Source organism: Eriocheir sinensis, chromosome 31 (genome assembly GCF_024679095.1).
Source record: "Eriocheir sinensis breed Jianghai 21 chromosome 31, ASM2467909v1, whole genome shotgun sequence".
Lineage (NCBI taxonomy): Eukaryota > Metazoa > Arthropoda > Malacostraca > Decapoda > Varunidae > Eriocheir > Eriocheir sinensis.
The window spans coordinates 2900286-2927785 of NC_066539.1; the positions used below are offsets into that span (position 1 = coordinate 2900286).

Sequence of the window (27500 nt, forward strand, 5' to 3'; positions counted from 1 at the left end):
TCCTTGAGTTTTATTACATCTTAGGGAGTCTTACAAGTATCTTTTTCTGTTTATTCAGGTTGCCAAATCCGTGACGGACGCCTCCCAGCTGGGCAGCCTGGGAGCCAATCTTTCCCACCAGTTCAGTGCACTGGCCTCAGACTCTGCTGGAGCCATTCGGCAGTCAACTAACGTAGAAGTGGCAAACAGACTACGTTCAAGGTGTGACATTTTTGGTCTTATAAATTGCTGTATGCTTGATAGAACATTTGTTTCAATCCTTGTAGCTTTTATCTCACACTAATTTCCACAGAAAGTAAGGAGAGGCTAGCTATGGCAACAATGCACATACACACACTCACACAGCAATTACAGCATGCATATCCTAACTCTATCTCTTCCTGTTCTGGCACTCTCTCCTAGCACACTCAATCCTTGTATTTCCAACTCCCTTGCTCCAATACTCACTCACTCTGTTGATCCATTTCACATCTCCTCCCTCAATCCTTCCCTCATACACACACTCCACAAATTCATTCTCATCACGTGTCCAAACCATCTCACCGTACCTTGCTTCACCCATTCATCCACTCCATAAACCACTCCCTTCACTGTCACACCCATACCAAACCTCTCATACATGCTTCCATTACTTTCTCCATCCCATTCTGAAACATCTTTATTATTATATTTGCCAAACTCCAACATGTAGACTTTGCTGTTCTTAAAACACTGAAATTTCCAATCTTTCCCTCACATTGCCCTTCACTTTCCACAGGCTCTATCTCATCTGTTACCCTTTCTCATCTGCTACCAGGCATTTGCTCCTTCGTCCATGTTTCAGGGATAATGTGACAGTATGAATATAACTTGAAGTCACCAATGACCAGGCCAGTGGAGAATCATGCCAGGCCTTCCCATCAGGCAAGGTGATTGAAATTAGAGAGGGGTAACATAGATATCAAGGTAGTCTGTGAACACCTTTAATAACTTAGATTTGCAGTTGATATAGTCTTACTAAGTGATTCTAAGAACTTACTAAGAATGATCAAAGAACTCCTCAATGAGTCTGAAAGTTGGCCTGAAAATGAATATGAAGAAAATAATGGTAATGTTTGATAATCAGTTGGTAGGACAACAAACAATGATTGGGAACAAAACACATGAAAGTTAAAAAATACACATGTCTAGGACAAACAATTAGTATAAAACTAGTTCACAAAAAATAAAGCAGAAAGAAAATTGGAATGGGATGGAGCACTTTTGATAAAAAGTATATAATATTGTGAAGGGCCATTCGACACTCTCCCTGAAGAGAAAGATTTTGTCCTACCAGTCCTTTCATATGGTTCAAAAACTTGATGTATTACTAAATATTTAGATAAAGTGGAGAAGAGCACAAAGAGGAATGGCAAAAAAAAAGATGTTGAATGGAGTGATTGGAAGTGAACATCATTGATTAGTGAACAGACAATAGTAGGAGATATTTTAATGACTATTCAGAATAAGAAATGGACTTATTAGGTCATATCATGCGCAGAACTACTAACAAATGGACAACCAAAGTAATAGAGTGTAGCCCAGATGTTGTAGAAGTCAGGACAGGCAGAGGACCAGCTGGAGTGATGAAATCAAAGTATTTACATGAGAAGTACGGAATACATTAACATCAGACAGAGTGAGGGGGAGAATGTTGGAAAAGACCTTTGTTCTGTACTTGACTTGTAGACTTGTGTCTTCCTCTGGGATAATATTATGCTAGAAATTCTTCATTCACCTAATCATATGAAAACCTTATGTGGCAAGTAATTATTTTCCATTTGTTATTTTAATCATGAGTTGTTATCATTACTAACATAGCAGACACTACTACTGATTATTTATTTTCAGCGTCCATGAACTTGGTCAAGTTTGTATTGACATAGTGAAGGCAGGAGGGGCCTGCCAGGCTGCTCCACGGGATACTTTCTGCCAGCGAGACTTGTCCGAGTCTGCTCGTCATGTAAAAGAAAAGGTATTTTTTTACTATCTATCTATCTATCTATCTATCTATCTATATCCCCGACACCTTGCTCCCTTGTGGGAATTTCCCTCCAGGGGGTTGCCGTGGCAGAAATCTCTCTCTCTCTCCCTGTTCTGGTACACCCTCTCAGCACATTCAATTCTGCTACTTCCAACTCTCTGGAGCAGAAATAGTGGATGATCTTGTCACCATCCTCCATCCATTCCATCTGGCCTGTATGGTACTCTTTTCTTCTCTTCTGTAGCACACATTCCATTGCTCTGGACTGTTAAGCCCTAGGATTTGAACTTATCTACCTTTGCCAACTAGGGGCTTTGTGGTGCAGTGGTTAGCACACTCGGCTCACAACCGAGAGAGCCCTGGTTCGATTCCCGGGCGGAGTGGAAAAATTTGGGCGGCTTTTCCGATACCCTACGTTCCTGTCCACCCAGCAGTGAATGGGTACCAGGTATTAATCGGGGTTTGTGTCCCGTCTTCTGGGATCTGTTCCCTTCTCCTATATTTCCTTCCCCTTCTGTCTCTCTCCGGAATATGACCACAGATGTTGCGCCGACTAAACAAAACTTTCTACCTTTGCCAACTCCACTCACTGTACCATCTCCATAAGGCTCACTCACATATACTCACTCTTGCTGCTGATGATTTTCATCCCTCTTCTCCAGTGCATACCTCCACCTCTAGTTCATTTTCAGTTTCTTCCCTGCCTTCACTACATATCACAATGTCATCCACAAATATCATGGTCCACGGAGACTGCTGCCTGACCTCTTCCGTCAGCCTGTACATCTCTACTGAGAATGAGCAGGCTGATCCTAGTTGTAGTCCAACCTCGACCCTGAAACTCTCTGTAATTCCTGCCATACCAGCAGCATCATAAACCTTTTCGGACACATGGTGTGCTTCCTCTGATAGAGGAAATTATATGTAGGAAGGGTACCAGATGTATCAGTTGACAACTTCAATATCCCTACTCCCTGATGCCTACAATTTATATGCAATCAGCTATGATGAAGAGGAAAATGCTTGTGGCCAGGTATTTCACTGTGACAAGCATCTTAAGAGTCAGAAGAATTCCACATCCTGTGGGAGAGACATGAAAAAAGTATTAGTATTGTTAGGAACTAAATATACTTACCGAAAATATCCATTGCGTTGGCTGAGACGACAGACTTGTGTTGGCGGTGTACGATACGCTGCCCAGTAAAACGCTTGTACAACAAAAATAGAGGTGTTTTGATTAATTATTTGAGTTATATATTCTTTCTGCATGCTAGGTATGTCATATCATTGCAGATTTACTCATTTACTTTGGATTTATTGGTTACAAATCTCATTTTCGTCACCTCAACAGCTCCCCAAAATCTCCTTACCAAAATGCCGATTTTTCGTTAGCGAATGACCGAAAAGCAGCTGTCGAGAGTGACTGTAAGACCCGATTGTGCGCAGAAGGGTTTCATTCGCTGGCTAGCCAATGAAAACGAGTGATTGTATAACCAACCCTGTATCCTCTGCAAACAGGCCCACAACCAATAACTCCTCCATACCTCTCACTTTCAGCCTTGGACCAAGCTACCCCACTCTGGCTTTCATTTCTCTCATACAACCATCCATGTACACATTAAAAAGCCATGGTGACATCACACACCCCTGTCTCACACCCACACTAACACCAAAACTCTCACTCAACTCACCCTCCAGCAAACACCCTCCCACACCATATATCCTTAGAACATCCCACTTTGTCAAAAATTATGATTACATCAAAAGTCACCTAAAATAGTTTACATGCTTATAATTATGCTTCTTTCAGGCCTCACATGTTCTTGCTGCCCTCCAAGCAGGCTCAAGAGGCACACAAGCTTGCATCAATGCTGCATCCACAGTTTCTGGCATCATTGGTGACCTTGATACCACCATTATGTTTGCTACTGCAGGGACACTCAACTCTGAAAAAGAGGGAGAAAACTTCTCTGACCATCGTGAATATATTCTTAAAACTGCCAAGGTATCTAATTCTTACTAAGTATAAAAAGCTATATTTGAAACATTCCTTAGAATGTTTTAGATAAACCATTATATTATTTTAAGATAATTATCTTTTTCAACAATGTTTATGTTAAACAGGATTTCACAAATTTCTACACGAAAGTGTTTTATTTTGAAGAAACTTCTAATGCTTTATCAAGTACAGGGACATGCTTTATAGAAAGCAAAAGCTGTCTATTTTGTATCACTACTAGAATTGAAAATTAGAATTATTTGATGCATCATTTCATGTATTTTATTATGATTAGCTCATATTTCTATGATCCTGTTTATATATATATATATATATATATATATATATATATATATATATATATATATATATATATATATATATATATATATATATATATATATATATATATATATATATATATATATATATATATATATATATATATATATATATATATATATATATATATTTTTTTTTTTTTTCATTCTATTCTAATTATTTGTTTTATATATTTATGAATTAAATTGTAGATTTTAAAAGTAATGTGGACTCCACTTTGTGCATATGATTTTCAGGCTCTTGTTGAAGATACAAAGACTCTAGTAGCTGGTGCAGCATCATCACAGGAACAATTGGCAGTTGCTGCTCAGAATGCTGTAACAACCATTGTTCAGTTATCAGACATAGTGAAGAGTGGAGCATCTTCACTGGGAGCCAACAACCCTGAACCACAGGTGAGTTTGAAATTAAATTTCAAGGATCATTTAAAAAAAAAAAATCTGCTGGCAAGTCAAATTTCTTTTGACACAAATTGAGGCTTAGCAACTGAGGAGAAAAAAGTAATCAAGGATTGACTTTTATCTCAATAACTGAATCATACAGTCTTTCTTCTGTTTTCTTACACACTTAATTAAGAAAAATAGAACTGTTTATTCTTCAGAAATCAAAGAAATTTATTTTCAAACTTTTATTTTTACATTTTCTTTTTGTGAGGCAGGATTAAAGTAGGAAAGTAGATCAGTCTACAACTGAGCCTATGTCAGATGACCAGTTTAGAATCAGCACCAGGAAGGAGATAATAGTGATCAGGATTTGTATCCTCTATTTTCACTCAAAGCCCAGAAATAAAAGCAGCTATTAGACTTTCAATATTTCTTTACAAATCACTTGACCATGAGTTTACAATAAAATCTTACAACCATTTTGCCTTGCCAGGTCATGTTACTGAATGCTGTCAAAGATGTTGCCATGGCACTGGGAGACTTGATCCATGCCACAAAGGCAGCTTCCGGCAAGTCTCTCAATGACCCAGCCATGACCACTCTCAAGGAATCAGCAAAGGTAAGCACTTCTTGTGTGACTAAGTCTGTTAGGTCAGGTGGATGAGAGAGGCATGTAATGAGAAATGAAAACATTTAAAGGAGGGTCTTGGTATGCAGTCTAAATAGTTTTATTCAAATATTCTTGAAATTCTAATGCGAGATCAACATACTAAAACATACAGTCAGGTTGCATCATTGCATTTAAACTAACTAATGAATTTTCATACATAAAAGTAATGTAAGTTGCATTATCCTTACCTAACCCAACTCCTAGAGGGTGTGCTTCAGCAAAAAAAATAATAAGGAGAGTCAAGTTATCAAAAAGTCAAACACTGGTATATGTTTCGCTTACCATTACTCTCAGCAGTATTTTGCTCCCATTCAGGTATCTTGATTTAAAGTATATGCACAACAGAACCTGTCATGACACAGGTTCTGTAAATGATAGATATTAGTGTACCTTTTGGGGATGCTGGAGAAAAATCACAAATTCCATTGGGCAGAAATGTGTTTCTTCTGTGTGTAACATTAAATAAAGTATCTCTAATTCATCAGGTGGCTGCAGTAAACAATTAACTTTTATTATGTTGAAATATCAAGGTTTTGTGGTTTTCACATCAAAATCATATATCTGCTGCTTTATACAAGTCATATTTTATACCTTGTTGTATTACATTACATGCACAGCCTAGTAACTGAATCCATAGCACAATAGTTTCACTTCTAGAGGTCCTTAGTTGATAATCTTGAGCTAAACAAGTATTTCTGGCAGTCTTTAATTCCCAAGCCCCTCTCCATCAAGCAGTGAATAATAAAAAAAATCATTGTGATTTTGCTTTGAAACAAATAGGAGTCACTGTGGTGAATTTAATGAAATGAGCTTCTTGAGGTGACAATCTTGCATGCCAGTTTTGGACTTGACCACTGCGAGTTATTACATTCCCTCTTCTGCCAAAAGCCCACCCTCCTTCCACATTAGGGCATTACACACACAACAGTATGAAAAGATTTACATACATTATATGATACTGACATGGACCTTGCCAAAAGTTTGCTATGCAGTCATTAACCCAAGAACATCGGGAGACCCTTTTCAGGGCTTTCATGAGTCGTGGCTGTGGCACGGTGGACCCTTAAAAGGGCTCACCATAAAACACCTAATTCGAGCTAATTGTAGGTGGTGGTGGCACAGTGCAACCCACCATGCATGCCCTGGGTCATTGTGGTGGATGAGTTATCTTGAGGTGGGCTTTTTTTTGTCATAGGTGGCACTGTAAGGTCATGGCATACTGAATTAGCTATCCATACTGTAATCACTTGTCAAATTTTCTATAGTAGACAACAAGCGACTCTCGGCTAGATGCCAAGCATCACAAGACTGTTTATTTTGTAACAAACACCACCCAAAAAGAATGGAGTTTGAGTAAATGTAAATATTTTTAATGTCCTTACGGTTATGAGAGGAATACTCTGATGTATGGTACATGCTCTTTTCTTAGTCTCAAAATGCAGTGTAATTTTGTCGTTTCTCAGCCACTTCTCGGCCTTCCCATAGCCGAAGCCCACGGGTTAAAAGCACTTAACTATTGCCACGGCGCACGAGTCTGAGGTGTGCATCATGGTGTGGTCTGGCAACTTGCTGTCACATGGTGGACCCAGTTTTGTGGATAAGTGTTTTTCAGTATGTACCCAACATGTAGGGAACAGTTGTCAGTATCAGTAATATGCAGGCAACAATGACACATACTGTCAATTTCAGTTATTTCCGAGTTTCAAATTAATACTTTTGCATACGGCGCACGGGCGTTGCCAGTAGCCACACCGGTTAGAGGAAAATGGCCAGTGTGACACTGCCTTAAGCCAGCAAGGCCGCTGACTGGGTGAGCCCCGGCGATGACGTCATCGGACTCCTAGTGAATCACAAGCATATTTTCAGAGCTCAGCCAATCGTAAGACTTCATCTGTGGCTTTAAAACGACCCGTTCTCTCTTCCTGTTTTCTTCCTTTTACCAAGGTACGCATTTTGAGATAACAAGGGAGTAAAGGAGGAAAAAAAGTGAGCTCCGGGGGGCAGCATGAACCAATTTTAATGGCGCCACTATAAACATTTGCCTGCGCCATGACGGGCTCGGGGCCGACCTTCAGGCCCACATGTAAAATTAAAAAAAAAAAATCCATGGGTCGGAACAGATAAGGGTTTTTCAGTGTTTTCAATACCTCGAGTTTCGCGATCCTCGAGTTTAGCACTATACCTTCGGAACGAAGCGAGCTCGAAACTCGAGAGGGTACTGTAGATTGTTTTCTACTTCAATATAATGATTTTAGTAGACACTTTGGTAAATTTCTTCCTTATGCTCCAGCCTTCATTTGACAAACAGTGAATATGTATGAATGAAAAATGAGTTGTATGTTTTGCTTTGATCAGAAAGAGGTCACAGTGGAGTTTAATTAAATCAATTTTTTGAGGTGACAGACCTTACATGCTGGTTTTAGTATATCTTCAAGTGAAATATTGTTTATTAGTTAGGCTGTCAATCCTGCAGAATCTATGCTTCTCTGGTTCAGGTTTTCAAAAAAATTCATTATTTGGATTTTTATTATATTTCTCCCCCATCATATTTTTGTTTTTTGACTTAGTGCAGTAAGAAATAAAGGAAATGGGCATTTACATAATTGGATTCCTTTAAGCCTGGGAAGGAAGGATAAAGCAAAATCACAGGGAAAACAAGTTAATTTGCTAAAATGATATAAGCAGGTAACTTCATGGAAGAAAGAAGATAGATAGAGGGCAAGCTGTTAGGATTTAAATGCAATTTATTTATTAATAGATGTTCTCGATTAACATATTGGTCATCTGAAGCAAACTTTTAATGCTAATCTTTATGAAATCATGCTTACCAAAGTCTGATGGGAAAAGAAATCCCAGATGGCTTGACTATAAATAGAGTTTGAATGGTATATGGTACTCTTTCTTTGGGAAAATAAAGACTTACCTTTATATGAATGAAATTTTTAAAGTTTCATAATTTTCCTGGTATCATACATATATTTGATCAGCTATCAGAAATACATTTCAAAGTTATGATTTCTTTATGAAAACTCAATTCTCTTAATTTTATGAAACCCTCCAAGTATCTAATCAACTAAGAGTGACTAAAATGCATAACTATCAGTGACACTGCATGCTACCTGGGAGGGTGGACTTTCTCTAGGCTGTGGCTTGTGTATGCCAAAATGTGGCCTCTTTGCTTTCTCATATTGGTATTATATTTAAAACTCTAACAGAACTTCATTAGTAAGGCAGAGAACCAAGATTAAAGTTTTGATTATGATTTGAAGTCCACCAAGTCCCAGGAAGATGGAGTTGTCTTCTCAAAGGCATCATTTTGTTATAGTGTTTAGTGAGCTGAGGGTGTCTTTGAGTATCACAGATTGTCAATTCTAGCCCTAGGAGCAATAGCTGTCCCAGAAATATATTATCTTATTCTGTAAAAAGCACTAGCTTTCTAAATGTTGAGGCTAAGCACAAATCTGGGTTCTCTGCCAAGCAGGGTTGGTCCGACTACTATGAGTCAGACCGGGAGTGGCTCATGTCAGACCAAGAGGAGGAGTTAATTCGTCTGCTCTCCGTTGAACACATCCCCGATAACCGTCACCTGACCAGTGATATTTTAATAGAGTCAGTCTAGCAGAAAATTGCAAAATATAGAGAGGTATTTCATTTTATCAAAAATGGAATATGTTCCATTTTGGCTATGTGATGGCATCCCTCTTTGACCAAGGCAGATTAAAAATGCTTCTCTTTCAAAGCTGTTAGACGGTACTGTCAATATTTTTGGTCCCAATCTTTGTAGAGAAATTATGACATAGTTACTGGAAATTATGCTATGAGCAAGAAAAGCAGTACTTAACTATTGCCATTACATTGGACTGACAAATTTGCACAAATCATGCTTGTTTATATCATCCCACATGTACATACTAAGTTATATTTGTCCATTTGGATATCAATTTGGTAACTGTTTGATGAAAATAGATTGTAGAATTTTTCATATATCCCATCAAAAGCAATTCCTTCATTTGCAATTTACATCAAGTCCTTAGGTTTCATATTGCAACTTTTCAGTATTACAAGACAGGTTCCATTTTAAAGTTGGGTCTTGTAGATTTGTTCCCTTGATTTTTCTTTGTGCACAGTTCCAGAGAACAATGTTTTCCTTTTTAAGTGGTCAAAGATGAGCTTATTCTCTCATGTTTCAATGTCAGTATTTACATATTTTTATCCTGTTTTATCAAATGCATGTGATTAAAATAAATGTACATACAGTATTCCTGGTATAATTCCTGTACTACTTTCACACAAAGAACACAACCAGATGCGGTCATGCCAAAAGAAGCACATTTATAAACAAAACTATACAATACATTCATCTCAGTTCAGAGAAAATATGAAATGATGAAGACTGAAAATGCAATGAGTCAAAGAGATTGGCAAATATCACTGGTCTTGATGGTGAGAGGAAGGTGAGCTGGTCCTTTATAGAGTGGTCTTGTCACTAACAGTCAGTCGTGTTTGTCGCCTAGTTAGATACTCCTGTGTGTTGGAGGCTTGTGTTGTAGGAGACTAATGGCATGGTGTCACCCTGCTAACATCACTTTCTAATTCTTGTATCCATTACTGATATTTAATGTTAGTGATCCAGTGTTAATGTACTCACTTTCAGACTTTTATTGAAAACATGCTTCTAGCCCCATGTTAAATTTTAACATTTTAATGTGTGAACTAAATGTCTATATAGTCATTAGTGAAATTTTCTTTCAGCCCAACAAAAATCTCACATGTCATGTCATTTTATCCATGTGTTAGGGTGATAATTATTTGCTCTTAGCTTTTTTATTACTAATGGAGTACATAAAATTCAATATAGAAAGAATAAAGGACCAAGTATTTGGTTTTATGTACATTTATACATTTTTAGTACAGTGGGGTACCATATAACGTCATTATGGTACATCATCAAATTCGTAGTATGAAGTCTTGTAGGGCAAAAATCAAGTTTGTAGAATATTATGAAATCCGTGCACCGACACCCTCTCTCTCCATTCATCCGCCATCCGTGGCTCTCTCTTGCCTTCTCTCTTTCTCATTCTCCCTCTCCCTGCTCTCATGCTATCCACACAAGGTTTGAACCACCCTGCCATGCAAGTTGATGCTCATTTCATACACCCACACAGCAGTGCCACTTTTAGAAGGCTTGGTAACCATAACATATTGTCCACAATCTTCCTCTTTGTTCAACCAGACGCCACATATTTCTTTTGTGATTATCCATGTTCATCATGCTATTCTTGCCACTCACAGCACTAATTGTTATAAACAATGATTAAGTTCTGATGGCATGTTTCTGGTCTCAAGACATCATCAAACTTTTTACTTCTTAAAAACACTTAAAATCACATATGAATCATTGAAGTAAATATGGCCTTTCATACACTGAAGAAAGTTGAACTAAAACAAATTATTCAAAGACCTGCATTAGATAGCAACAAATGATGCTGCGTCTCCTGCAGTTACAAAACGTTTGCCAGTTTTTTTTATTTAACTGCAGGTGGCCAAATGTATCATGCTTCTGTGAATTATTTGCCAATGCATGATTCTTTCTACAAAATTTGGGTAATGAATATATAAAACAGCAAATGATAACAAATAAGTTGTTGTTTGGGGTGTAGTTATTTACCAAGCAAATCAGCAAAATCAGTAAAAACGGTAGCCCATAGCTGCTCAGTTGGTTGAAAACCATTTTTAAACTAACATAACCCCATCTAAACCTAATGGATAGTAACCTATCACCATAAAATAATAATGGCAAGACCAAGACCGTGCCCTGCTTGGTAAATAGGCACTCGTGTTAACAAATCATAAGACTGATCTGGTCTAAGGTAGAGCAGGGTTACTTTACCTTAGTCCTTAAATTATCAACTGATTTAAAACTAAGGTTAATAGTATTAAGTGTTTAAAACAGCATTTTTATATTTTATTTACATCATTTCAAGTTCGGTAGGGACTTTTAGGGGAGGTGGACCTTCAGTTAATATAATGTTGTTCTGCACAACATTATGCCCTTTGAAACAGATAAGTGGCTTTGTAGAGTACCCCACTGTAATTGCTTCGATAATAACTATCACTGTGAAGGAATTAACATGTTGAAACCAATATATATATATATATATATATATATATATATATATATATATATATATATATATATATATATATATATATATATATATATATATATATATATATATATATATATATATCTGTTGTTTTGTGTGTGTGTGTATATATATATATACACACACACACACACACACTGTAAAACTACAACTAGGTAAATACACAGCCAGTGGGTATTCAAGTTCCTTGCCGATTTGGTACTTTAACAGTGACTCTGAGGTTGTGAATCACTAATCTCATGTCACAGGTTTGCATGCTCAGTGGACATTTGGTTCTTTGACAGGGAACCCAGTCCTTTTTGTAATTGTTGGGCATTTTTTTCCATGACTAAGCTTTTGGGTAATTGTTTGAAACAAAGTAAATAAAGCAGGCTGTTGATTAAAGATGAGCTAGGTACCAAAGAAATTTGTGTTAAACATAAGTGGTTTCATTGGAATTTATTACTTGGGACTGGAGGGAAACACACCATAGTAAGTATATATTATTGACATCGTAAAATGTGGGAAGGATTGAACAAGAGTCACCCAAGAATGTTGCAGTAAATTACCTTGAGTAATACAGTTTTTTGTACAAGAATGTTCATAATGAGGTCTTGCTAACAATTCTGAATCAACAGGTGATGGTGACCAATGTGACATCCCTCCTGAAGACTGTGAAAGCTGTGGAGGATGAACACACTCGAGGAACAAGAGCCCTGGAAGCCACCATTGAGGCCATTGCTCAGGAAATAAGGGTAAGGTAGCATGCTCTTGCAGTCAAAATAGTACAAGGAAATATATCTTTCATCAAGCCGTGAAAATTTATAAAGAATCCTAAAACAGCATGATATATATTTATTTATTTATATATATATATATATATATATATATATATATATATATATATATATATATATATATATATATATATATATATATATATATATATATATATATATATATATATATATATATATATATATTCCATGATGCAACTTAAATAATGATTGCCTTATAAGCTCCATTCATATATTAAATTTGGGTTATTGTATGCTGTGAAAGTTATTATATTATGGTGCAACTTTTAAACAAGTGGTAATATAGCTGTACGCATCATCATGAGTAATGAAAATACCATTTATGATTTCAGGCATTTGATTCTGATGAATCTCCCAAAACTAAAGCCACACCAGAAGATTTGGTCCGATGCACTAAACCCATCACACTGGCAACTGCCAAGGCTGTGGGTGCTGGCAACAGTCTCAAGCAGGAAGACGTTATTGTTGCTGCTAATATGGGCCGCAAAGCCATCTCTGACATGCTCACCACCTGCAAGGTATTTAAATCACTCAATTACAATAGTGTTTTAATTCTTAAATGAAACAAACTTCAAAATCATCATGAGTTATAATTACCAAGTAAAAGACATTTCCTTATATAAAATAAAATAAGCTACTAGCCTTACATTAATCCCACGCCTCTTCATCCCCAATCACTTCTCCTACATACTCCACAGATGTTCTGAAGTAGCTTTAGTCCCGTTGCTCTCACTCTTGGCCTTTCCTACTCATTGAACACAAATCCATAACTTCTTTCCATTACGGATCCTTTCATGAAAATCCTACACCCAGTGCCTTACTTTCTTTCCCAAAAGTGTGCTCTCGTGGCTTTATCTACATTTCTGTCTTGCACAAAATAGCTTTCCTTCCTATTTAGAATATTTGTGTATCTGCCCATCTGTCTACCTATTGTAAAAGGTCTAAAAGATGACCCCCTAAATTTCCATTTCAAATATAGCTATATTTGCTATGTAAGCAACCCACCAAATCTGGAGCCATTGTTTGCTTGCTGCCCCGCTCACCCTCCATCAAACCAAATTCCCACAAGTCGATGACATCATTGGTATTGAAAAGCTGAAAACAGTCCATAGTACTCATAGATTTCTTCTTGTGGCATAGATATACTTCAGGATGTACATCAGGAAAGTCCAGGTGAAGTATGGGTAGTGGAAATAGCCTTTGGTCAGCAAACGGATCTGACAAGATAGTGAAGGCAGGCCACATGTCACCCGGCAACAATGGCGAGGCTACCAGGCTAGAATCTGAGTCGGTCATCTCGCTCTCACCACTCGTTCTGTAGGCATCACTGTCATTTTCTGGGATATAGTCATCATCTGACTCACTCACTGATGTCTGACTGAGTTTCAGTTTCACCGTCATCAGACCCTTCCAATTTGCTAGCAAGCTGTGAATCTGACAAAGCCATTATGATAACAAAAACACACCGTGACGCCACGCGACCTCACACACGTAGACTGAAGGGAGGCCAATGGCCATGAGGTGATTGTGGGTGGCATGCATTGTGCTAAGATGCCTAATGAAACTATTGTTTTCTACTTATTTTTATCATGTGGGTATATATATATATATATATATATATATATATATATATATATATATATATATATATATATATATATATATATATATATATATATATATATATATATATATATATATATATATGCCCAAAACATTAGGAATAATTAAATCATATCTAAAATATCCAGTTGACTTCAATTATGGCCTGACATAAACTTTTACATGGCTGGGGCATGGCCATTACAAAGGAAATGACATCAGAGTCAAGGCTGCCAGTTCTCACAACAACATGTATCTCAAATAACACCCAAACCAACATTCCTATCCTCCTATAACTTCCAATAATAATCAGGTTTACCCCTGTAAACCTAACGATTTGCGATTCCTCGCCCAAAGTTCTTTTATGTTTACTAGAATAAACCTTATCGATTTCGGTAATGAATGATTTAAAGAAATGAAAGGTGTAAGGTGAGTGTTTGGCACTGCCCTCCATCACCCCTCAGGGACCCCGCAACCACAGGATGTTATATATTTTGAGGTTCAAGGGTCAGCTTATTTGGTAGCTATAGCCTTAATGCCTTATTCCCACAGGGAAATCTATCTGAGGGAGTTGTCATAGCAAAAGCTTCCAGGTATCCCACTTCATCCTCTCTCTTTGTTCTATTCTATCCTTCCATTTTTCTCCCTTATGCATTTTCTTATATTTGACTTTCACACACCATGGACTTTCTATTCTTCGTCCTTATCGCATGTAGAAAATATATTTTTCTACCTCACTTGAGTTATAGTAAATGTATAATTCCTCCCCTCCATCAAATTGACAATCATCTGCCTCTCTATTTTCTATCGATATTTTCACACTAACCACCCTTCTGAACTTGCTAACTGCCTGCCTCCACCCATCCCACGGCCCCACTGCACGTGACTTTCTACTCTAGCTTATCCCTATGCTATCCAAGATTCTTTTCTTTGGTCTTTCATCCCTTTTGGTGGTCAATTCTAAAACAGCTTCCCTCATATGTATATCCTCCTGGGTATGACTTGAGCTCCTTCAAGAGGAGAGTATCAATACACCTATAACTAAATTTGACCCTCTCTTTTGGCCACTCCTGCTATTTTTTTTTTTTTTTCTGGATTTTTCCTGTTTATTGTGAAAAAATTAAGGGTCTTGCCATTCATCTCAATATCTAGCATGTATATCCTTTCTTTCCAGCGGCATAACTATATTCTTTATGTTGGCTCTCATGCACATGCATTTACGTACTTAGATAAAACTTCTGATGTATACCAATGAAAACTTCATTATCCCTCAAAACATTCCTTCCAAGTCATCCATATTGAGAATAAATTTTCTTTCTTTCTGAATCAGACAAGAAACAATTTCAAGTTTCATGAGAGATATTTTTCTTATACTGATTACACATCTTTTCCACCTTCTTGAAACTAGAAATTGTTTTGAAAACAACCACAAACTATTCTTCTTGATAGGCAATACACATTTTAGGGAGGAAATGCTGTATACTAGATTTCATGTTACGTGGAGTATGTTTCATGAGACCTGGAAAATTCCATTATTTGACAGAACCTTAACCTGAAACTTTACTTGTGTATGATAATTGTGATGTACTAATATTATTGATAAAATTTTAAATATTTTGTATTACATTAATGTTTTGTGTTCTAGTTTTAATGCACAATGAGAAAATCATTAATGTTTAATGTAATACAGGCTGCAGCATGGTGTGCTGAAACAACAGAACTTCGTTCCAAGGTCATGACTGCAGGACATGATTTGGCAGTACAACACAGAGAACTTCTTCAGATGGTGATGCAACTCTTGGTCAAATCAACTCCTGAGGCTCGCAATGCGTTGAGCATAGTCTCTCGCAAGATTGCACAGTGTGTCACAGAACTAGTAGCCACAACCGAACCACTGAAGGGTAAGACTATCACAATGTATTTAATGCTTCCTGGATGGCTTGGATATTTTGATGGTTGATTTAGCTTGGCATTTATTGTTGCCTCAAATTATATATGCATAATTATTTTTATATAGGAAATGATTTAAAGATAGGCAGCAATGACAAGATTTTGCCTGCTTGCCTGTTTAGGGGAAATATTACAGTTTGGTTAAATGGTGTTGGGACATTACACATGTGCCACTTGCTAAATTGACATGCTAAAAGTTTGAGCCAGCTGCCATATGCATGGACCATGGCAGCGGTTTGATTGCATGGATTTCATTTAATATGACAAATAAAGATTTGCATTTGTATGGAGGGTCTGATATGTAGAAATGATGTTACTCCAGGAAACTAAACTGTTTCCTGTCAGAAACCTTTTATTCACTCATGGAGAAGGTTTTACGCAGTAAGCATTTTAAAGGCAAAAAGGATATATCTTCAAGCTTTGGTCATGCTTCTTTGTTTTCAGTTATAGAAAACATGATTGTCGATGAATTTATCAGTCAAGTGAAATCTTTAGGAAATTTGTTCTTCAACATTGGAATCATGAAGCATGTATAGTTGGATGTATTCTTTTTCAATCTCCATGATGGTGTCACCCCACAAACACATCTGACTGTATCCCATCTACAGCCCACTTCAAATGGCACGAGGCTGGTGTGAGTCCTCCCAGTGGTGAGTGAAGCACAGTTTTGGCCAATACCTTGTAGACTGGCCCTGCGCATGTAATGTGGCCATGACTCCAGCAGGTTTCTTACCCAACAATTGCTCTGAACAATGTCTTTTGACAGTGTACTTCTCAATTTTTATATAATGAATGATATGTGAAATTTAAAGATTTGCTGAGTCATCCTGTCAGAAGACATTGGTGTACAGGAAGCTTTGCAACTGTTGAGATCTTTGGAATGACGACTTAGGTGAACTGTTCTGCCTTGGTCAAATTTCTCTCTTATGTATGGAAATTTCTTTCCAGTCATTGCTTGGAATCATAATTCATTTTCTGTGTCTGACATCTTTTTCCAGCACTATTCACACTATGGAAGCACCTGCCAGCAGTGTATAAAGGTTAATCTCTTTCAGCTTAGTAGAGGGTTGATGGCTCATGAATGCTTCTTCTGTGTAGTTTTCAGGTTTACATTTACTGTAAAACTTCTGTTTCATGAAACCTTTAACAAATCTCTGAATGACACACACAAATGTCTTTGCATTAAATATGCCAAAATATACAGCAAAGTAAGACATGTAAATGTTGCCAAAGTCTGTTAGTGGTTTTGACTTTATGGAGGGACAGAAACCTAATATTTGCAAACAATAATAAAATCTGAATGTTCATGCAGTCACATCAGAAGTTTGCAAAAGTCTGCAAAAATAAAGGCTTTGAAGCCTGTGAAGAGAATATGGTTGTGAAAAATAAAACCAACTACAACACTAAAATTCATGGTGAAGTCCAGAAAGCAGCAATTGTTTTATAATATATATATATATATATATATATATATATATATATATATATATATATATATATATATATATATATATATATATATATATAATATATATATATATATATATATATATATATATATATATACACACACACACACACGCACACGCACACACATTTTTGTTTGGGTTATAGCACCTGTAGGCTTCCCTGATGAGGTTGTTGGTTGACCTCAGCCTGCTAGTGGCACAGGCAAGTATTTTCATAGTGGCACCACTTATGCTTGGGTCATGGTGTCCCCTGGAGCTCCAATTGATTTTCTTGAGAGTTTTGGTAGAGCCCTGGTTAATAGTGGTCATCAGGACAGCATGTGGGTTGTCTTCAGCCACTCAGCATTGACTGAAAATTGTCAGCTGTAGCAGCGGGCGGGACTTAAACCCAGGTCTTCCAGGACACAGTGTCTGCAAGCTGACCACTTAGCCACCGCCTCCCTATTACATGAGTCATACTTGGTTCAAGATTTAGCAGACCTTCAGATGAGGTGAAGAAAAATTAATGTGAAAAGGGTGAAATGTTTTGATATAAAAGAGGAGCTCCTGGTGGAAGCTCCAAGGAGCAGGCGTCAAAGATGAATGAATGAACGTTACTACGTGTTCTCACATCAGTTTATTATATAATCACTATTACACTTTCACAATTGTCCGTTGTGTGATATGTTTAAGTGCCTGGCGGAGAGATGAGAGAAAAAATTATGGGTGCTTCTTCACCACTGCTGACAATGAGTTCTTGTTTACATGCACCAGCTGACCAACTGCTTGTAATTGTTATGAACCCATTTTTATTATTCATCTAATATTTTCACTACCTGATTTTTACAGAAAAAAAAAAAAAGCTTAAGAAAACAATTAGCAGTAGTATGATAGACACAGTGATTGCCTGGAGTATTGGAAAAGAAAATGTGAGATGCTTCTTTGCTGCTGCCAAAGCTCAAAACTTCTGACCTTCAGCATATAGAATGCAAGATGGTTTTGAGACCAATTTTCCTAAAAACGATGTCGTACACTGAATAAACACAGTATATATATATATATATATATATATATATATATATATATATATATATATATATATATAATAGTGAAGCCTATGAAAGCGTTATTTGTGGATCAGCTTGACACAGTGTGGTGGCCGCCGACCAAAACACAGAAGCTGTCATATGGCACCATGCTCTTATATGAATTCTGTGATATATGATTCTGTATGAAAGATATGTTTGATTTCTTTAATTTTTATTTATGGCTCCATAATTATGCATAAAAGTTTACTTTTAGCTTATTTAAAGATCATTTTTGTTATTGCTGCTAACCACAGTGGCTTCTCTCACTGACAACCTTCACAACTTCACTCCCAGGCCTTTTGGTGTGTGTTCCTCAGCACACTGGTAAATTCCCCCTAAATGTAATTATAATAGTCAAGCCCAGGAGGATGTTTGCAAGTTCTCATAAGTATATTGATATATATGCCCCCTGGAGTGCGTGATGGTTTGACAGGGACATTTGGCTCCCTAACAAACAGTCTATTGCCTACTAGATACATTTTCTGACTGTTATGGTTTGTCACAATGTCATACTATTATATCAAGCTTTAAATCCCCAATAATCAACACATTGGTGACTTGTAAGTTTTCCAAGTTATTTTCAGCACTTAGATTTATTTTATTTATTTATTTATTTATTTTTCCCCATAATATTGAGAGGTTTTAGTGTGTGGGTGTGGGTGGGTGTATATGTAAAGATTTTAAAAAGTACCTGAAAATTTCATAAATCATCTACGCTCATCTTTATTTTGAGCATGACTGATGCATCCCTGGAGCCCCAGGGCTGTACATACTTTGTGTGTATTAATCCTTTTGATTCATCTTGCATTTTCCAAGATTCCTCCAAATGAATTATTTACATTACTGATAACTTTTATTTTCTTTGCATGAATCAAAATAATATTTTTATGTATATTTAAAATTTCAACTTTAACAAAAGCTTTTACGTAGATACTTGGCTTATGCTTCCGTAGAATAAGGTAAATTAATATGGACTTGTAGTCAATAACAAAATTATTAATATATCAGTATTCTTAGGTTTATAAAGAGCTGAGCATGAATTATGATTAAGAAAAATTTATCTTATTTTCATTTATCAAAGTCCATTATCAAAAATTATTACAATTATTTTTCAATTTTCATGAGTTAAAGTAGCATTGTAGTCTTTCATTTGAAGATGAATAAGCTGATTTTTTTCTTCTTTAGGGAGTAAAAATTACATCATTCTCTAAATTACTACTGACCTGTTTTCTTGTAGGAAATTTATAGAAATATTACCAAAGGCACCCTGAGTGCAAAGCCTTGTCCTGTTGCACTTTTTCATGAAAACAGATTGTTGTGAGAAGATGGAGAAATTAAACACACTGCCTTGTAACTGCAGGCACTAAGGGATAGTGATAGGAAATAGAAAGGAACAATAGGTAAGATCATGGCATTCAGGCATGTAAGTGCTCATTTAAAAAAATGAAATAACATTACCCATTCAGACATTGCCTATGAGAAATGTAAAGGATTCAGACATTGTCTATGAGAAATGTAAAGGAAGGTACAGACAGTTCTTGTATTCAAGGAAGTAGGTATATGTATGAAATCTTACATTTGAAGGAAGTGGTATGACTGATAAAACAAGAATGATAGTGTAGCTTAGTAAGTAAACCATTTTTTATAAGTGTGGGTTTAGAGAGAAAATATATGAATGAAAAAAATGGTATTCGAGCCAAGATATGGATAGCAGGTGTATGGAGATGGCAAATTAACCCTTTCATGCACCACAACGCGATTCACGTCAAAACAAAATCCTCTATATCTGAGCTTTTGACTCAAATTGCGTCAAAAAACTTTTAAAAATTCGCCAAAAAAAAAGTATCTTTCAAAATCACGTGATCATGCCGTGATAATGCCTTGACCTAGCTGTTGTGTTTTGTTTGATGCCCTAGAAATGTTTCTTTTACTGGAGAGAACAGAATAAATAGAAAAAAATATAGTTTTCCTCCATTTTCTCAAGAACTACTGGCCGTGTGAAAATTCCAGTGATAGCTTTGGAATCATAAAAATCCCCTTTTATTAGCATATAAACAATAAAAAGTCGACCCAGGAAGTTTGGAGCTATGAGGTGGTGAACGTAAGCATTTCTTATTTATCTTTAATCAATGTTTTTTTTCGGAGTCGGTAAACTCCACTATTTATTTGCATTTCTTGATATTTTTGTCTTTCATAAGGCAGAATAATCTCTTCCAAAACCAACAATATATAGTAATGCCAGGAAAAAGAATACTTGTGGCTGAAATTGATAACATGAAAAAATTTCACCGCACAGTCAGGCCATTCCGCGATGCCCCTTAGGGAACCCCAGACGGATGTCGCAGTGGAAAGAGAAACTTATTAAACTTTTGGTGCGTGAAAGGGTTAACCACAAGTTGTAAAGGAATTTATAAGGAAAAGAAGTGAAAAGTATAATGCATTTCCAGCATGAGGAGGCATGCCAAAGGTTTTTAAATAAAAAAATATATATACATTACCCCTAAACTGAGTGGACAGGGAGAGAACCCTAAAAGACAAGAGCAATTCAGTTTTGTAGGTGTCTGTTTCCCCATCCTTAGTGTCATAGGAAGGAAGCTGGAAAAAGTATGTGGAAAGATTTCCAAGATTCACTAATGAAATAAGTGAAAGGATGGAGCAACTAGTATATTCTTGCATTAGTGATATAGACAACATACCATAAAAACAAGTAGAAATTTTGTATGAATGGGTTATTAGTAAGAGTAGTTGAGTAGTTGTACAATTAGTAAGTCTAGAAGAGTAAGCAAGCATAAAAAAAAAGTTAGTAGAAGATATCAAGGGAAGGGACACTGTATCAGACTATGAGATGCTGAAGGCAATTAGGTAAAGCAGGGGACTACTAAATTAAGAAGTTTAATTAAAAAATTGATTATTGTAGATATTGCAATGTGTTTTAAGTCCTTTACTGCATATAATGGTTCTTAGGAGGACTCTCACGGAAGGCAATGTATGCAGATGACTTGATGTTAGATGCAGAGAGAGAAAAAAGTGATGATTTTGAGTGCAGGGGATGGTACCATTTTCAGTGCGTGTGGCTATGTACAGTTTGCAGAAAAGGGTGTAGGGAATAACTATTTTTTGCACTACACCCATAGGTTTACATTTAGGTACACAAGAGGTATAGTGGTATTAGTGGTAATTTGCAGTGTTGCAGGGATTGATTATGAAGCTGGTGAAGACGATGTAAGGGTAAAACATGAGCACATAGATAGACCTTGGAGGATTCTTTGTGGGGTCTCAAGATTTCTAATTTGTGTGATATTATTTGTGCTGGAGGTAGAGTAGGTGCCAGCTCAATTTCCAGGTTTAGAAAAAAGGAAGTTAAGGAAGTTTTTACCTTTATTAACAATGAGGGTTTTTTCCTTCCAAACTAAGTAATACCTGCATGCAGCTTGTCTCATAAATGCAATGCTATATGACTTTAAAACCTGGGTAATGAAGGTGGAGACACACAGAGGAGGAGAATCAAGTCGATGAGTGGTGCATCGCAGGATGATAGGCCAGGTGGAATTGGGATTTTGAATGACCGAAGAAGTAGGATGGGACTTGAGAATGTGTTAGTGTAGTGATAAAGGGGGCAGGTTGAGGTATTTGGGACCTGTAGAGAGTATGAATGAAGGTACTTGGTTGAAGAGGGTGTGAGAAAGTAAGGCTGCTGAAAGTCAGGCAGCAAGGAGAGCCACCATTAGGTGAAGAAGACTGATGCACGTAAGCATGTATAGCCTTCCAAAACTAAACTGAGTGAAATAAACCAACAAAACATTAAAAATATTGGTAGGCAGACAGCAGTTTTTGTTATGTCCTGAGGAAAATTTTGTTATATATATTTATATATGTAACACGTATATTTATGACTAGAACTCGTGCATAAATCTATTTTGTAATATATTTTACATGTTTTACCATAAAAAACTGGTGTCTGCCAATTTATAGGAAGCTTTAACATATACTGGTTCTAAAGAACACTATTAAATGAAATTCAAATATGAGTCAATAATATTTAGAGCAGGAAAATATTAAGTGGTTAGGGTTCTTCAAGAAATGGCTAAAATAGATATTTTCATCTGCAGGTCCATAATGCCTTACATGATGAGTAGTACTGATAAATAGGTAGGAAAGTGCCTAAATAAAAGTTCCTTTTTATAGGACATTGCAGTGATTTAGCTGTTGAGTATGGTGGGTGGTGTATGGGACGGTCATCATTTAGTACAAATAGCATTGTGCATTTACAGTAAATGAATTAGTAGGATTTTAGATCCAATGTTTACAGTCAGACAACTGTATAGAAAGGACAGAGAACTAAAGTGATGATTTCCTAATTAAACTTAATAGTGTCCCATAGGGTCGATTTATTCTTCATTAAACCATCCTGATGAAAGGAGTCAAGGACAACGTAGATTCCCAGATATAATGAAGGAATGCAAGTGTAAGTACGTTTGGATGGAAATGAGAGCTGACAACTGATTGACTGAAAATGAAGAAATTTGTGCAAACAGAAATGCCACCACTTTGTTCCCCCAGACTTTGTTAGGGATATGCAAGTGACAATGTAATTATAGTCACTGTCTTGGTCTAGAAAGTAGGGTGTGCAAATGTGCACTATGGTCCATTTCACTGAGGAATGTTTTCTGTTAAGTAAGTGCATTTTCGTACTTTTCTTCCTTTATTACACTCCCTGCAGGTTCAGGTGATCATCATCTGCCATTGTGCAAGACTTGTGTTTGAAGCAGTTGAAAGAGGTTTTTCTTTTTAAAACACTTTCTTTTCTGACATTTAAATATTATTGTAACTAAAATGTACTCCTTTTACATGTTTCTTCTTAATCTGCCTAAGAAAACAACCTACGATATCAAAACAAGGCTCAAAGGTTTTTCTCTTATTTGTTTGATTAAATATTACTTCTTTGTACTCAATGCCATTTATGATCCCAGGACATGACTGGGAAGACCCAGATGACCCAACTGTGATAGCTGAGAATGAGCTGATGGGAGCAGCCAATTCAATTGATGCCGCCGCCCGAAAGCTGATGGCTCTCCGACCACGTCGTGTTGAGACAAAGGTAAAGTAGTTTTGTTTTACTTTTCTTCCCACCGTTGACCCTGACAGAACTTTCTCAGCAATTTTTTATTATTTTTTTATTATTGTATTTTCAACGTAATCCTGTTTCCCACATTGATTGGGGTAAGTGAAAGGAATCTACAGGTAGCAACTCCTTAGTCTAAAGGCAAAAAAATAAAAGATAATATCACCCAAGATTTTGATACAAGGGATCCATGCCAAAGTTAGGTGATACTCAACTGTTAGTTGGAAAGCAGTTGTCAGGTGTTATTAACACACACTATCTGGCAGAGCTACCTGTACACCATCATTAAGATTAGCTGATTTTATACCGAGGGTGGCATTTCATACAGCAAACCAAAGTTTGTTAGAAAGTCCGTCTAAAAGGAAAAAAGGTATAATAAGCAAATCATGTGCTGAGACCACACGTAGTTTGCCAGATTTGAGAGCAACTATATTTCACTCTCAGTTGAACAAATGCCCACTCAAGATTATTAACAGCTCATAAAAATACATCACTATTATTCTTGAACCAAACCATCCATACAAACACACTCACTCACTCACTCACTCACTCACACACACACACACACACACACACACACACACACACACACTGCTCCAATAGCTCAGTAGACTAAGGCTCTGCACTATCAGGCTCCAGACTAGCAGGCTGAGGTTCAAGCCCTTCTCAAGGCAAGAATTTTCCACAGACAAGGAGTGGTTACTGTCCCCCCCCTTGAGCAAGGGGGATGGGAGGGGGGGTATGTGCAGATCCAAGCAGTATTCAGGAATTAACTAAAATGAGCTTGCTCCAATTGGGAGGGTATTTGGTGGCAATGAAGAGTCCACTTCATGATCAGGCCATGGTGAATCAATCACACACACACACACACACACACACATAAAGAAGTACACTTTCCCTTACAGAAGGTTAGATGAATGGAATGGTCTAAAGGAGATTGTGGATGTGGAGAGTGTCCATCAAATGAAGGAGAGGTTGGACAAATAAAGACAAGGAGACAGGACTATCAGAGCTTAGCTCAGGCCCTGGAAACCACAAATAGGTAAATACGAACATGCAGATATCTGATGAAAGTGGAGAATCAATGAAAATTGTGGTGGCATATACCCCCACCCACCCCAAGACATACTACTGGATGGGTGAAGAGCATAAAAAAATATTAAACGGCATCATAGAGAGCTTGAAACTGATAATAAGGAAAAGCAGTAATGTAATAATAGTGGGAGATTCTAACCTGCTGGACCCCAGCAACACACATTATGCGTCGATAAAAAAAAGTAATCAGGGGACCAGTGACACACGTGATTGTGGCACCCTGATGGAACAGCCTTGGAGCCTGATTTTTTTAGTGGACATGTAGGCGGTATGTGGGAACACTATCCCAATCGGGCAACTCGCTCGACCCACGCCATACCCTGTCACTTGCATCCCATGCCTCGTGGGTCATTCTCCTTTGTTACCACATTTCTGTAAACCTGTGAACATATTTGGCTGTTGTTTGTCATCTCGTCACATCTTCGACACATCAGGAGATATACATATTCCAACTCCCTCCTTCACTCTCGACCCCACTCCTCGCTTATCAGCTGAGTGCTTAACCCCTTCACTACGACTGGGCCAAAACAGCGCCCCACGCCGTTTCCGAGATCACCGCACGCACCAAATTTCCAATGTCGCTATTGAATATAACAAGTTTTCGGACATAAACTCAACATAATCATCATGTATTATATATGAAAACATGCAGAATTAAATGGTGCACATAAAGAAACTCACTATGGCCGGGCCAAAACAGCACCCCAGGTCGTATCCGGGATCACCGCGCATGCCAAATTTCAAATGTCGCTATTGAATTTAACAAGTTTTCAGCCATAAACTCAACATAATCATTATGTATTATATATGAAAACATGCAGAATTAAATGGTGCACATAAAGAAACTCACTATGGCCGGGCCAAAACAGCGCCGCGCACCGTATTCGGGATTGCCGCGCGCACCAAATTTCAAATGTCGCTATTGAATATAACAAGTTTTCAGCCATAAACTCAACATAATCATCATGTATTATATATGAAAACATGCAGAATTAAATGGTGCACATAAAGAAACATAAATTAATTGATAATTTTGAGATGTAAGCATAAATATAGAGATAAAATAACTCGTATATTGGCAGAAGCGAGCCAGGACGTAGTATGCGCGTCCTCAGATATGGTACGGGGCACATAAGGACGCAGTATACACGTCCTTGGATATGGTATGGGGCACATAAGGACGCAGTATACACGTCCTCGGATATGGTATGGGGCACACAAGGACGCAGTATAAGCGTCCTCGTGTGGAAGGGGTTAAACATTGCCACATATAAATGTGAACAAACTTATTGCATTGCTCAGATAATCTTACTGATGCTCAGAAACATTATGTGTGATAATGAAACATTTTATTACATAATAATATGTGCATATGAACATCATACAGTGTAAATAACATCGGATGGTATACAACACTGGGTGACATCTGGCAGCATCACTCCCCATCATGGGCCCCCAACTTAAGGTTGACAGCCCATCCACAAAGACACTTACCACATATACTTTTAAACATTGTGCTCGCATTGCTCCCACAATTATTCAGACACAAACAATATCAAGCCTATATAAAAGTTATAAAAAGTTATCTAAGTGGTAGATACAACAGTAAGTAAGTAGGTAAATCAGTAGATACAATATCAGGCCTATATAAAAGTTATAAAAAGTTATCTAAGTGGTAGATACAACAGTAGGTATGTAGGTAAATAAGTAGATACAACACTGCAGAGCTTCTGCAACACCGCTCCAGACATGCCACCGCATTGACATGGCAACGGCTGGCGGCCTGCCACTGACAGCCAAGACTCGCCAAGTTTGAAACATCAGACCTGGCAGGGGACCTTTAAATGCTGTTGAGGTGTTTTATGATAAATTTTACATTGACAATAAGGGTTATTATGCCATGTTTCATTGTGTTTACGGCATTTCTAACCATTTTAGAAAAAAAATTGTGAAAATGCCCAGGATTGGGGTGGAGCAATGTGCACTTATACCCTGAGGTTCAGTGGGTAAATTGTAGGGAAGTGAAATGGGAAACATTATAGTACAAAAGAAATGAGAATACTTGGGGTAATAGATTATTGAGGATGACACTAAACACCATGATGATGCAATGGGTGGAAGATAGGACAAGGATCAGAGGACGAGAGGTACCATCAAGACTAGATGTTGTTTTCACCAAGGAAATAGATTTGAACAAAGGAATAAGACACTCATGCCCCTTGGGAAAAAGTGTTCATATGTTTAGAGATAGAAAAGGGAGCAGGTATGAAAGGAAAGCTAAATGAGAAGCACAAGGAGACTAGAAAGAACTTTTCAAATACAAATTTTAAAGATCAAAAATTATTTCGCAGTGAAACTAGAATGAAATGAAAAGACTAATAAATGTCCAGAGCAAATATATATTTTTTTCTAAGGATAAACGAACAAGGTGTTGCAGAACATATATCTATATAAAACTAGAAAGAAAGAAAGAGTAGTGTAATGGGAAGTGTAAAAGGGCATAGGAGATAAAGGATAAAGCATGGAAGAGAATGAGGAGAAACAAGTCACAGAGAAATAAAGAATATCAACTGAGAAGCAATAATTATGTGAGGAGAAGAAAAGAAACATGAAAAGGATTTTGTTGACAAGTGTAAGATGAACCCTAAGCTACTCTATAGATATATAAGCCCAAAAATAAAGAATAAAGAAGTGTAACTCATTTCAAAGTAAACAACACAATATATGAAAAGCTGAGAGAAATGAGTGAGATACTGAGTAGAAATTTCCGAAGTGTTTACAAAGGAATCAGATTTTAGGAAGCCACAAAGAGAAAGAAACAGAACTGGGATGAGC

At 37.1% G+C, this 27500-nt stretch overlaps 1 protein-coding gene across 7 annotated transcripts in view; it reads left to right on the plus strand.

Annotated features, from left to right (window-relative positions):
- The window catches only part of LOC127005791 (talin-2-like), a 170707-nt gene that overhangs the window by 133494 nt on the left and 9713 nt on the right, over positions 1-27500 (plus strand). For 5 of the 7 annotated variants that reach the window (XM_050874898.1, XM_050874897.1, XM_050874900.1 and 2 more), the window contains 10 exons: positions 59-201; positions 1870-1993; positions 3813-4007; positions 4580-4738; positions 5220-5345; positions 12181-12297; positions 12693-12878; positions 15653-15863; positions 16521-16562; positions 23419-23546. In XM_050874898.1, coding sequence (XP_050730855.1) covers positions 59-201; positions 1870-1993; positions 3813-4007; positions 4580-4738; positions 5220-5345; positions 12181-12297; positions 12693-12878; positions 15653-15863; positions 16521-16562; positions 23419-23546 — 1431 coding nt within the window. Of the gene's footprint in view, positions 1-58; positions 202-1869; positions 1994-3812; positions 4008-4579; positions 4739-5219; positions 5346-8877; positions 9656-12180; positions 12298-12692; positions 12879-15652; positions 15864-16520; positions 16563-23418; positions 23547-27500 lie in introns of those variants that run through there. The other 2 variants (XM_050874901.1, XM_050874902.1) reach the window with 2 other exon arrangements.